This window comes from Rutidosis leptorrhynchoides, chromosome 3, assembly GCF_046630445.1.
Source record: "Rutidosis leptorrhynchoides isolate AG116_Rl617_1_P2 chromosome 3, CSIRO_AGI_Rlap_v1, whole genome shotgun sequence".
NCBI lineage: Eukaryota > Viridiplantae > Streptophyta > Magnoliopsida > Asterales > Asteraceae > Rutidosis > Rutidosis leptorrhynchoides.
The window spans coordinates 214993650-215008404 of record NC_092335.1 but is presented as its reverse complement, the minus strand read 5'-3'; the positions used below and the strand labels follow the sequence as shown (position 1 = coordinate 215008404).

At 35.1% G+C, this 14755-nt stretch overlaps 1 protein-coding gene across 1 annotated transcript; it reads left to right on the top strand.

Annotated features, from left to right (window-relative positions):
• The first annotated feature begins 5565 nt into the window (after positions 1–5565).
• On the top strand, positions 5566–6506 carry LOC139900809 (uncharacterized). Its single transcript, XM_071883562.1, has 2 exons — positions 5566–5663; positions 5756–6506. The coding sequence occupies exons 1-2, from the start codon at positions 5566–5568 to the stop codon at positions 6504–6506; spliced, it is 849 nt and encodes a 282-aa protein (XP_071739663.1).
• Positions 6507–14755: the final 8249 nt, after the last annotated feature.

Below are 14755 nucleotides of genomic sequence, written 5' to 3'. Positions count from 1 at the left end.
TCCATTTAGTAAAACAGTTTATAAAACTGCGCATGTATTCTCAGCCCAAAAATATATATTGCAAAAGCAATTAAAATGGGAGCAAATGAAACTCACTGTTTAATATTGATATACAATATTGCAGGAAAGCACGTTGATGCATCGAAGATGATTAACACGAGGTTTGATTCACAAAAAAATACCCCCGAACATTACCCATAACCTCCTTGGCAATAACCCATAATTTCCTTAGCTCTAGCTTGCTCGAAAACTCATTTTGAAAATTACTTGGACAGCACTCCGTCGTAATATTTGATGTACATTATTATTTTTGTATCGCAAAAATAATAACACTAATAATAAAAAAAATAATAAGATTAATAATAATCTTATTAATAATAATAATAATAATAATAATAATAATAATAATATAAATAATAAATAAAATAAATACGGAGTAATATGTATGTGTGTGTTTTTTTTTCTTTCTTTACTCGGCAGAAAATGTTGCAATTTATAGAACCTGGCCTGAAATCTGGAGTCATGCGACTCGCATGGAAATGGCCTTCTGGCCATGCGACTCGCATGAGGACCAGGGACAGCTCACATTGTTTTGGCTCCTAGCTTGTCGACATAATATAAAATAAATATAAATATATAAATAATTAATATAATTATTTATATATTATATTTTATTCTTGTGCATAGTAGACTAGATATTTTTGGTCCGTTGCGTCGGGCGTTTCTTCTTGACTCGGGTCCCGGTTCCGGATTTTCAGACGTCCTTGCGTACTATTTTATATCGTGTACTTTGCGTTCCGCAACTTGTACTCTTGTCATTTTTAGACGTTCTTCATCAATAATTTGAACCTTTTTAATTGTATCTTGTACATTTGAGCATTTTGGACCTTTCCGTCTTCAATTCTTCGTTTTCGCCTTTTGTCTTCGCACTTATTAAATATAAACGAATATTACTTGAATATGGAACAATTACAACTAAAATCCTGTCTTTCTTGGGGGATAATGCTATGAAATATATGTTCCTTTTTAGCCTTATCAATAGCCTTAAATTATCCCTTAATTATATCACTCAAAGTGTATCTTAAACTTTCGAGTATTTTGGTCATTTACTTCTATAAATCATCGTCTTGCTATTTGTTAAAATACATTTTTATAATAGCGTTTTACTGTAGCAAAGTTACTGTAGCAAAAAGCAAAGTTACTGTAGCAAAATCAAATTTTACTGTAGCAATTCACTGTAGCAAAGTCAATTTCACTATAGCAAATAGTGATTTTCGAAAACACTGTAGCATTTTGAGTAATGTGGCAATTTGAAAACACTGTAACAAATTAGTGTTTAACTGGTTCATCTTAAACGCTTTAGTTATCTTATCTAAATATCAATTGAATCAATAAACGAATGTTACTATCGTTTATTATATATATGTATATATCTTTTTAATATACATAAATCAGTTTTTAAATACACATTGGAAGTTATTTATAAATAAATTTTAATAATAAATATTTCAACTTATCATATACATTCAAATAGATATTTAAACCAATAAGTTTAATGTACGGTATCAAACAATTAATACATTGTTACCTTTTCATGTTATAGTATATATGTATCTATTTACATATAATTGTTCGCGAATCGTCGAAAACAACCGAAGGGTATTTAAATATATAAAAGTAATTCAAAAATTTTGAGATTCAGTTTTACAGACTTTGCTTATCGTGTCGGAAATGTTAATCATACAAAGATTAAGTTTAAATTTAGTCGAAATTTCTGGGTCATCACATTTGCACTAAAATGTTATGTGCAGCCAGCACAAGTTTGTTTATGTATAGACAGCAAATATTGCTGTGTCGAGTGTTTAGTTTGCTGCTTAGTCTACCAGCACAAGGTAGACAGTATTCTTCAATCAGCATAGGATGTATACTCAGCAATTCAATAATATCAAGTGACTTAGTAATGAAGAACCAGCATAGCTGGAATACAGCTTACTACACAAGACAGCTATGCTCCAATACAAGTATAGTAGTTTCCTAAGTGGTCTACATCAATCGTACTATTCAACAGAAGTCAAAGACAAAGTTGTATAGAAAAGGACACGCGTCGGTGGCTGACAAGTGACCTTACAAGACCACGTGGGAATGCAGAAGTTTAACGCATGTGCAGACATGTGTTATACTTTGTCAATGCCTAGGGAACACAACATTCTATTTGTTTAAACAAATAGTGGTACCAAACCGAATTGGGGTGTTCCTGCAAATAGCTACCAAAGAGGAAAAAGGAGAGCACGCTCTCTGATGCAGTTGTCCCCACAAGTACAGACATCCTATATACCAGTGGACAATGGATCAATTATATGGATAAAAGGACTACTATAAATTGTTGTATCCACTATTGTAACAACTAGTGGTGTGGGTTTGTTTATTTAGAGTCCAAAATGTGTATTAGCTTAGAACACACTCTGTAGCTATACTTAGGTAAATCTGTATCAACCAACTATCATTTCGCCAAGGATAGTTGTAATTCTTTGTGATTTAATCAATAAAGAATAATCGTTGAAAAATTACCTTTGACACTATTTAATTTACTTGCTTGAATACTAAATTGTGTTTAACTGTTAAGTTAATTAAAAAGAATTGTATTCACCCCCTACAATACTCCTGTTGTTTATCAAGGGACCAACAGTACCTCTGAATCATAGTGTGTGAACCTACACTATACCCGAAAATATATTTCATCCGCTAACGGTAGCGAACCGTTTGAATGAGGGTTCGTCAATCCCGTATGACCACACAACATAAGTTCTCACTTACACCCTACAAGTGTAACTAATGATAATTGGACTTGAGGATTTTTGTTCTAACTCGCACGTAGAATGTTTGTTTTCGTACTTGTGTTCACTTTGTAAAATGAAACGTTTATGTTTTCTCATCCTAAGTATAAGTATAAAAGAGTAAAAGTTGAGACTATGATTTCACCTTGAGTGCACGAGTATGAAGGTACTTCACAATTTAAACGTGTGCAAGAATGAATGCTAGTCTTGACCTAAACAATAGGTTGTATCAATATTGGTAAAGTATGAAGTCGGTCAAAGTTGTTCAATTAGTCCTATGGCTCGTTACGACTCGATTAATATAGCATGCGAGTCAAATTGTCAAGTTTCATGCAAGATATAACTATAAAAGCATGTTAGAGCGATTGCATACGTATTTGGTTAAGTTTGACTAAAAGTCAACTTGGTCAAAGTCAAAGTCAAAGTCAACGGGGTCGGGTCGGGTATCCGACAATTTTTCCGTGATGAGAAATCATATATAAGCATGTTGACCAAGTTTCATGTTAATCGGAGTTGTGGTTAAGCGGGGGTGAAAACGTGAAATCACAAAGTGAGTTTGATCAGCCCACTTTCAGCCCTTTTTCTCCTGTCTTCACGATCACGAGGCCTTATGCCTTTCTGGCTCTGCGATCGCGAGGGTGTGATCTCCAGGAGCTGTTGTTGAACTTAACTAGTACACGAACCAAACTTCAAACAAACATAACTAATGAACCGTAAACATTTAAAACACGTATCTTACATCGTTGGAAAGGTAATTTAACGAGGAATACAACTAAATACATTTCACCAAACAAAAACATCATTTACAATAACCGAAATCTCATCAAATGATCATTTAATGCTCACCATTTAATGTTTCAAGCTCATAAATGCAAGTGATGATTCGGGAACTTAACACACACATATAATACGTCGTTTTATAGGTAATTATACATACAATATTACTAAACACTTACAAACAATATTGCAAAGCATTTAATGCATCAAAATTCACATTTAAGGCAACCAAACCCTAACCAAAAATCATAAACTCATCAATCATGTTATTAAAGTCTTTCTAAGCCAACCTACATACCAAATTGAAGCTAGTGATACTAGTAACACATTTAATACATACACTTTAACATCTAACAACATTTAATCAACCAAAACTCAAGATCAAACTAGTCACTTTTCATGTTCAAGCTAGTTGCACAAAAATGTCAAGAACGAGCAAACAAATCACATATTCATGTTAGACTTGAGCCATAGACAATAATTAACACACTTTTAAGTTTAAAGATCAAGAACAAGAAATCTAGAGTTTTTGAAAAGCTCACCCCAAGTAATGAAATTGGTACCAAAATGAAGGTCTTGATTAGTAGATCACAAATATGTAGTTTATTTTGATGTTAGCTTGCTAGATTGAAAATGGATGATGAATCTTTGATGTGTGAGTTGAGAGAAAAAGTGGAAGTATCAAAAAGGTGGAAGATGAAATGAATGGTGGAGGAGAGGGTTTGACTAATTGACCTAGTCACTAGTTTGACTCTTTGGCAACTTTAGTCCTCGAGTTTAAAAGCGGGTGCGTGAATTAACCATACGATAAATTTTAAAAATGCAAATTAACGGGTGATGTTATAATTTAATAACGGACTTTAAAATAAATAAGTGGAAAGTAAACGAAAAAAGATGGGCCAATACAATTATACACTTGCAAAAATTATTTATGCAAATATATCCCATTTTTCCTCCATTTTTATATATTCAACAAATATCAGCAGTTGTTCCATACTCCAATTGGCGTAACACGCAAGTTATTTTTTGAAACGTTGTAAAACCAAGACGTCCGAGTGCATCCGGACGTACAAAGTGTTTTGGAGCATTATTAGTATAAGAGTGATTGAGAATACCGTCTTTGATACGGAGAAATAAATGAATTCGCATCCGAAATCATCTCTTGAAAATGTCGTGTGGATACGTCGGAGTTTGAGAAAAGTAGTCGTTCCATAAATTAATACCCGCTTGTTCATGATCTCCATTAAAAACACGTCGAGGGTTTCGTTGCACCCGAGTTCTTCTAGGTTGGTTTTCTTCCTCTTCGTACGACAAGGTGCTATCGAATAACAAATCAAGACTCGCGACTAAAAAATCCATTTTTTTGGTGAAAAGTAGAATTTATATGTTTATATATGTTGGATTGTATATGTATAAGTCTGAGAAAATGGTGAAATGAGGAATGGAAAATAAAGATAGAATGTATGTGTCTTTATAGGAGAAAAAAATTAATATCCCAAACGGCTATATCCGTAACGTTCATATATGACCACCCAATCCCAACTCGCCACCTAGCCAAACTGCCCCTCTCCCCTCTCCGTGATCTGCCGACAAACGCTCCAACACAAACGCCTACAAACGCTCCATTCCGGGCATTTGTGGGGCGTTTCTCACGCCACATAGGCTGCATAGGAGCCACAAACGCTGCGTTATCCAAGGTCTTAGAACTTTTATTTAAAGCTAGGAGTTAAAATTTACATTTGTAAGGATATAATGAAATATGATCATACGCTAGGAGTTAAAATTTATGTTGTAAGTGTTTAATGAAATAGTTTGATCATAATTACATCGTTCGATAGTGGCGGGCTAAATGTCGGGAGTCTTAAGGCATTTAATCTTACTTTGATACACAAATGGCAGTGGAGGTATTTGTTATGTCCGGATGATTTTTGGGTTTCGATCATCAAATCTATTCATGGATGTGTTTTCGAGCGGTATATTGGGAATAGTTGATGGACATCTGTCGTTGACACTTGCTGCAAGACGTTGTCTTCAAATTTACTCCCCACAAATGTCATTCGTTTGGAGATAGGAAATGGTACTAAAGTTCGTTTTTGGCACGACTTATGGTTAGGTGATTAGTGTTTGGCCTCTCGATATAATAGATTATTTCATTTGGATGTTTTCAATCATGAGACGATCGCAAATAAATGGGTTAATGGAGATTGGCGCTGGATTTGGACTAGGGAGGATATAGGGAGTCGCAACTTGCAATCTCTGTCGTCCCTTCGCGATGAACTACAAACATGTCATGTTATGGATCGAGAAGACAAGTGGTTATGTTCATCGAGTACAAATAGCCTTTTTTCTGTTAAAACTATTAGAGAACATATTGATCGAGCTTTGTTCAGTTCTACTTCAATGCCGACAGTTTGGCTCAAGCATACCCCGAGAAAAGTTAACGTTTTTCTTTGGCGTTTTAGGTTGGACGCGTTATCTCTTCGTTGGAATCTGTCTGCGAAAGGTTTAGAGATTAATCCGATTATTTGTCCGGTTTGTAATAACGGTATCAAGCTGCGTTCCCACTTGTTTTTTAGCTGCAACATTGCTGCAGAATTGTGGGCTAACGTGCGGGTCTGGACATGTTGTAACATGCCTACGTTCACTTCATGGGAGGACATTCATTGCTGGATCGAGGGTCTGAACAAATCGAATATGAAAAAAGACATAATCCTTGTGATTGTAGTTACTCTTCTTTGGATTATTTGGCGGTTTCGGAACGGCATCGTGTTTGATGAACCTAGTTTTACTAGAAGTAGCATTTTTGATGTAACTAGGTTATTTTCTTATCGTTGGCTAAAAAATAGAGGCCATGTCGTTTCTGATTGGAGCTCATGGCTTGCTATGCCGTTGTAATGTCTTTGTATTTTCATTTTTTTCTCCTTTAGCGCTTTGCTAAGGAGCGTGTTTTATATATATTCAATTTTGGCCGTAAAAAAAAGTGTAACAATTATTATTTAATTTCATCAAAACACGCCCTTAATTTAAAAATAATATATTATATATTATTTTGTCACATATTTGAAGTTTTTATAGTATAAATGTACACGAATATAGCTACCCAATAATATTTTGTAATACAACAATTATGAATCAAAACATGTTTAACAGTTAACAATGATAATCAGCATTGTTAATAAGATAATCAGCATTGTAATAAGAGGGGTATAATAAGAGAGGTATAGCCACAAAATACAAAACATGTTTACAAAACGAGATGACCCATTGAATTTAAGGGGATACTGATCAAAAGATATATGATAATTGTATTTGATTGGTTAATAACATGTAACTTATCTAGTGGCGGAATCAAGAATTATTTTTACCGGGTGCGAAATTTTTTTAAAAACGTAACAACTTCTTTCGAACAAAATATGGAAGTTTTTGGGCAAAATATAGAGACTTTTGGGTCTCGGATGTAGGGGACGTCTTGTGCTCGGGCCTCACCCTAAGGGATTTTACCACACGCAATGTCCATATGAATCCGTCGTGAGGGTTTCCTCCTGAAGGGCGATAAGATTGTAATGATTTATATCAATAAAATAATCGAGTGAGTAGGTGTCGACATCACGTTCGACCCTCATCAATGATTTCGAACCACCGTTAAAATATATATATAAACAAATTATATACACACACGAGGCACCACTCCATGTCTCCTCTGTATATATTAGTTGTCCATACTAGTTGTCCATACATGTAAATTCGAAAATCTTGCTAATTAATTATCTATTTTTAAATACCATACGTTATTAATAGTCTAATAGTTTGTCCATATATCAATATTAAAATGTAATAATGTCAAAGAGAGAATGGACGTGGAAATTTATTGCAAATGCACTGTAAACAGACTAAATTAGAGGAAAGGGCACTGGAGAAAGAGATTGCGTAGCCCATAATTGATTATTCAGATACTTATAGTGTTCTCGTGTATTCGTATCATCACAGTTTTCGGAGGAAACGATTGAGTGGAAGCAGTGTTACTCGTGTGATGTCGAGGAATAGGGTTTGTGGCAGCGATACTAGTGTTGCTGGTGGTGGCGGTAGTGGCATTGCCGGCCTCCCGTCACGATGGAGGAGATTAATGTGGAAGCTATGGAGGTGATTAATGTAGAAGAAGGGTTGTGGGTGATGAATTTGGGTATGAAAAAGTGGATTATGCTAATTTTGGTTTTAGGGTAAGTAAACGATGCAAATCAGTGCCTCTTTTAGTATATAAGGGAAATTCTAATAATAGCCAACACTCGTAGCAAGTAATTTTCTATGGAGTAATTCATACTAACATAATTGATATGATATTATATTTATTTATAATACCAACAAATAGAAAAACACAAAAGCACACACACTTATAACTTATAATGGTCTCGATTACGTCAAAATGCGAAGCTCATGTCCATGTTTATTTTGAACATTCAAATGAAAAATATATATATATATATATATATATATATATATATATATATATATATATATATATATGATCACTAGGTTTTGAGCTCGTGCGTTGCACGCCTGCTTATAAATCATCAAAAAATAATTATATATATATATATATATATATATATATATATATATATATATATATATATATATATATATATATATATATATAATCATTATTCTATGATGATGAAATGAGCTTTATCGTTGAATAAATAATGGTTTACCAAGAAAACATTGTATAAATATCATCAACTTCATCACAAATGTTTGAAACGATCGCTTAAGATGTCATTAAAATATCAACACATCACCAACTAGTGAAACAATAACACAAAAAAATAAAACAAAATTATAGATATCAACAAAGTGTGATTTAGTGAAACAAAAACACAAAATACTAATACTAATACTAATACTAATACTAATACTAAATAGTAAATAATCGATATAAATATTCATAATATATCAAGCATTGTGGAATTGTGCATTCTAATACTTAAAGTGTCCACATTTCTATTTTGATACGTCCCATATCAAGTGTACACTTTTTTTTTTTTTTTTTGTGAAAGGCAAGCAAGTATTATTAATATATGAAAAAATCAAGAAACAAACTAGCAAGCAGCTAGACAAGACACGGAACGAACGCACAGCTAGGACTCACAATACTAAAAAAAGACTCGAACACTAAAGGAAACATAAAACACGAAGACACTAATTAGACGCTAATGAGCAACACACAACCTCATCATCGTCCTCTACCGAATCATTCATCACATTCTCGATAAAAAGTCTTTCGTGCCAACGAAAGTTATCCCGACGCCGGTTACGTTTCATATTTCTCCTTCCCCAAACGTGTTTAATGAAACGACTTTTAATCAGTGGATGGACCTTTATATTTTTAACACGAAAACGAGCTACCGTGGTATCCTGTAAATCGGCACAATTCTCATTAATTAATTTAGGATCATCCCCATCACAATTAGCTGAAAACATGTCCAGCCCATTAGGGGAAATAGAAACATTTGGTGGCCCAATTGGTTGTTCAGGCCCAAGGAGATTTTGAATTAACGTTGTGAATTCCAATCCGTCTTTTTTGTCACGCGTGTAGAACCCTTTCTCGAGACTTGTATTGTCAACATTGGAATTCCCATCGGATACCCTCGACCCTTGTGCTTCACCCTCCATCTGACCACCGCATGAATTGGGCTCCGGTGTGGAAGCCGTAGCCAGAAATTCATCAGACGGAACCGGCGAATCATAACTTTCAACCGGGACAAATTCGCCATCTTCAACATCCTCTGTCAACTCTTCTGATTCACAATTCGATCCACTGACACTAGTGCTAACATTGTTAGCTTCAGCACAGGATCCATTAATCACACTCACACTAGGTAATTCGTTCTCATCCCCGTCACTAGGTAATTCGTTATCCCCCACACTAGTATCAATTACAGCTCCGAATTTAGGAGTGAGATTATTGGTTTTCGACACAACTCCACCATCATCAGCAACCCGGATTTTGGAGCTTTTCGACTCATCTCCACCATCATCAGCAACCTGTGATGACCCAAAAATTTCCAACCAAATTTAAACTTGATCTTCATATGATTTCGATACGATAAGCAAAGTCTGTAATGTTAAAGTCTCAAAAACTTTAAATTGTGTTCATGGATTCATTTGACCCTTGACTATTTCCGACGATTCACGAACAATTGTTTGTAAATAAATATGTATATATAAATGTAAGTATATGTATATGCATATTAACTTGGAATTATAAAATATAATATAATCAGTAGAAATAAATATGTAAAATAAGATACATGATATTATATTTCTATTAATATTTAATATATATATATATATATATATATATATATATATATATATATATATATATATATATATGTGTGTGTGTGTGTGTGTGTGTGTGTGTGTGTGTGTGTGTGTGTGTGTATAAGAAATTACTATTCAATATAAGTTATTATATAATATAGATTATAAACGATAACATGTAATATTAATATATTAACAATTAATACAACAATAATATTACTCTCATTGCTAAAAGAAGAATTAATGGTAATATATATAGATATGAAGTGTGATAATTTTAAATTATTATAATATTATCATTATTATTAACAATATTATTGTTATTAAACTTATAGATATTATTATTATCAATGATATAATTATTATTACCATTACATTATCATAAAGTGTTATTATTAACATTTATAATATTAAGAAGTATTATTATTATAGTTATATTTAATAATAAGATTAAATATAATACATATATGTATATATATATATATATATATATATATATATATATATATATATATATATATATATATTTAAATACAGTAATATATATACAAATATATATATATATATATATATATATATATATATATATATATATATATATATATATATATATATATATATATATATATATAGAATTACAAGTTATAATATAATTGACATGTTATTATTATTACATTCATTATCATTAATATTAATATGTATATTAATATTAGCATTAAAATCAGTATTATTATTAATTGTTATTAGATATTATCATTAAGAATTATTATTATAAATTATTATCATTATCAATATTTTAGTTATTAGAAAATAACACAATTTAATATCTTAAATAATATTAATATTAGGATCATTAGTAATATCATATTTATAATTATTATTATCCTTATTATTATTTATTATTATAATTATTATTATTAGTTATTTGTATTATTAATGTTAACACCTATTTCCTTATGAGGTAAGGCTTAGTGTGTCAACAAGAGACTAGAAGTGATCTAGCTTTTAGGAGGGTGGAGTGTTGCCGATTGATTTTTACCCTCGGGAAATAATCCCTGCAGACCCGGTTCACAAGTGTAGAAACTTGTAGGGTGGCTTAATCAATCTGTCGTCCGTAGAGCGTAAGAGTGCTAGCCGGATGACTTCTAGTGAGAGAAGGTAGAGAGAGAAAGAGAAGTGAAGTCTCAGCTCTCAAAGTTGTCAGAATATCTGAACTTGTGTAAAATGACGACCCAAGGGGTCTATTTATAGTGTCAGATCTACCAGATTTGTTTGGGGACACGTGTCGAATGATGATACGTTCTGTTACATGTGCTCCGAAATTTATGCTAAATGCGGCGCTCTCCGGCCAGGGCTTATGCGCTAGGCGGCCTTCAGGGTTTACGCATGACGGAGCAGCCTGTACAGTGGAGAAAGCTATACGGACAATCTCCACAAAACTATTGTTTCCAGCCTTCCTGATGCTACTTTTATGCAACCGTTATGCCTTTTATGTGTGTATACGATAGGATACACCATTAAGTTCCCCCCCCCCCCCCAGTTTAAGGACTTAAGCATTTGAATGTTTAAGGACTTTAGGTGGATCAAGCCTAATTAGTACGTCATGAATGTTTAATGTATGCAATTGCTAATGTATGCACTACAAAATAACCACAATGGTTCACAGTAAGTTTGATAAACGCTGCTTCATCTTATAATTCGAAATGTGTTCTTCAAATGCCAAACAGGCATGAGTACAACAATTGTAAAAGACTGTTTCTATTGAAATGCTAAATGAAACTGCTCTTTATTGAAAAGATAAACACAGTTCTTGATAATTTGTTGACAAATTGCTTCTTCATATGCCGAGCGCCCAGCGCTGTCCGGCCTTCACTCTTACTTACGGGATGAAAAACTCCTGAACTTCTTCCTCGCTGAATAACCTATCACGCCTTCTCTGGTTCATTCTGCCTTCTGGCCCATTTGCAAATGTTGATCTTTCCCTTGTTGGCTGCACATACTGTGAATGTATGGCTGCGACTCCATTTGGAGTGGGGAATCTGACCTCTGCATGGGCCGTAAATGTTATTGCTCCAAACTTAGCCAAAGCTATTCTTCCAAAAAGGACATTAAAACGAGAATTGCCATCTATGATTGTGAAATCAATTGTTTCCGTTCTCAACAATGGGAATGTGCCCATAACAACTTCCAAACGAATCTGCCCCATGGCATTTATCGGTGCTCCTGTTAGTCCAGAAACTTTCAACCTCGTTTGCCTAGCTCTGATCTGCACATGCCTTGGAAAAGTTCTCAAATAATGCCAGTAGATGATGTCAGCTTCACTTCCTGTATCTGTGTAGATACAATTGACAAACTTATTTGCTATCTCTGCTGAAATGATCACTGGTTGGACGGACAACGCCCAATTCTGAATTGGTTGAAAGATAATTAGGGCATATCTCCAACTGTCCAAATTGCTGTTTGATGATTCACCTTCTTCATAATGACCATCATTAATCCAAACCATCCTGATTACAACTTCTGGAGTTGTCTCACGCTCTGTGATCCGTTCTCCGTACTGCGGTTGGTTCCGATTATCTCTTCCGCCATGCTGCTCTCTTCTGTTCTCTCCACGACGTCCTCTGCTACCATCATTCCTCTGCCACGCAAATTTCCTGCGAGGATCATTCCTCCTGTACTGTTTGCCAAGCAACAAATGATTCAATTCTCCTGCCTTGATTTTCGCTATGATTTCCCTCATCAAAGATTTGCAATTGTCCGTATCATGGCCCCATGCCTCATGGAAATCGCACCACAACTCACTCTCTGGACCCTCCCTTTCTTCCATAGGTGCTGGAGCATTGAAAGTGGTCCGAATTGGTTCAGTGAAGAGGATCTCTTTCGGAGTTTTGGTAAGCGCCATAATCAACGGGTGCCTTTCTATTGGCTTTCTGTTGTGGTAAAAATCATTAGGGTGATTGTTTCCTCTCCATCCTCCATTTGAATTGTCATTCCTTCTCTGATTTCTGTCAAAATACCGTCCTCCGTTGTGAGACTTGCTACTACTGCCAGTATCAAACTTGTTCAACCCACGCTCACCAGCTCCAACATGCCTCTGTGCAACCTCCAAAGCTTGATGCAATATTTTTGGCAAGTCATACCGTAATGCATGAACAAGTGCACTAAACCGTCGCTGGTCCAAACAGAAAATGAAACCAGATACAAGCTGTGATTCTGGACAATCAGGAATCTTCTGTGCTTCAAGTGTATAACGCTTCATAAAATTGCTCAAAGATTCGTTCTGATGCATTGTGATCTCGTGTGCATCAAGATGTGTCAGAGTACAGCTCCGTAGATTTTGGTATTGCATCACAAATTTTACTCTCAAATCAAGAAAACTGGTAATACTCCTTGGCGGCAAACTAGCAAACCATTCGCGTGCCATTTTATGCAATACCATAGGAAACATATGGCACGCAGTTTCATCCTCCCAATGCTGCAACCTCATAACACCTTCAAACATAGTCAGAAAATCTTCCGGATCCGTTGTGCCATCATAAACTCCAATTGCTGGTATAGTAAGATTTCTGGGCAATGGATAATTAGCAATTCGATCAATGAAACACTGCGTTGATTCTGCCATCGCTTGTGGCTTGGTGGCTTGTTCTCCAGTAATGAGCGAAAAAAATTTATCCACAGCCACAGCACGAACGGCGGGCTGCGCTAAGCGTTGCTTGTATTTTGCTGGAGCTGTCTGCTTAAGAATGTCATTGAAAAGCAACACTGCCTGCTTTTCTGACATGAACTCATCTTTGTAAATTTCATCATTAGAGTCATTATTATCACAACTCAGGTCATTATCATCCCCAGAATCATCAATAAGACTGCCCAGCTTGTCAAGTAGCCTGGATAACTTGTATTTTGATATAGATTTACTTTTCATTATCTGCTTGTCTTTGCCATCCGCCATCCGCCGAAAAGGTATAAATGACGGACATCGCCGTGGTTGCATCAATGGTCGTCGCTCTGGATTAGTAACAAAATTTGGAAGTCTTTCTGCACTTTTAGCTGTCACTTCTTCGATTACTGGCCTTTTCTCCGAATTAGTTGCCAAATGTTTAAGCCTCTCTGTAGTTTCAGCAACTGTTTCTTCAATCGTACCATCTAGTGGTGAAATAGGTACATCTTCAACAGTGACCATGTCGTCGATTGATGGATGATTGACTGCTTCAAGTACAAATGGAGCTTCAGCTGCTTTCGTTCCTTTTCCGTTTCGTGTGTTCTTTGCATTAGTGGATGGCGCCATTGTTAACACCTATTTCCTTATGAGGTAAGGCTTAGTGTGTCAACAAGAGACTAGAAGTGATCTAGCTTTTAGGAGGGCGGAGTGTTGCCGATTATTTTTACCCTCGGGAAATAATCCCTGCAGACCCGGTTCACAAGTGTAGAAACTTGTGGGGTGGCTTAATCAATCTGTCGTCTGTAGAGCGTAAGAGTGCTAGCCAGATGACTTCTAGTGAGAGAAGGTAGAGAGAGAAAGAGAAGTGAAGTCTCAGCTCTCAAAGTTGTCAGAATATCTGAACTTGTGTAAAATGACGACCCAAGGGGTCTATTTATAGTGTCAGATCTACCAGATTTGTTTGGGGACACGTGTCGAATGATGATACGTTCTGTTACATGTGCTCCGAAATTTATGCTAAATGCGGCGCTCTCCGGCCAAGGCTTATGCGCTAGGCGGCCTTCAGGGCTTACGCATGACGGAGCAGCCTGTACATCGGAGAACGCTAGACGGACAATCTCCACAAAACTGTTGTTTCCAGCCTTCCTGATACTACTTTTATGCA

Coding starts and splice junctions, on each gene's coding strand:
- LOC139900809 (XM_071883562.1), top strand. CDS start 5,566: ATGGATGTGTTTTCGAGCGGTATATTGGGAATAGTTGATGGACATCTG. Junction 5,664..5,755: donor CAAATTTACTCCCCACAAAT/GTCATTCGTTTG, acceptor TCGATATAATAG/ATTATTTCATTTGGATGTTT.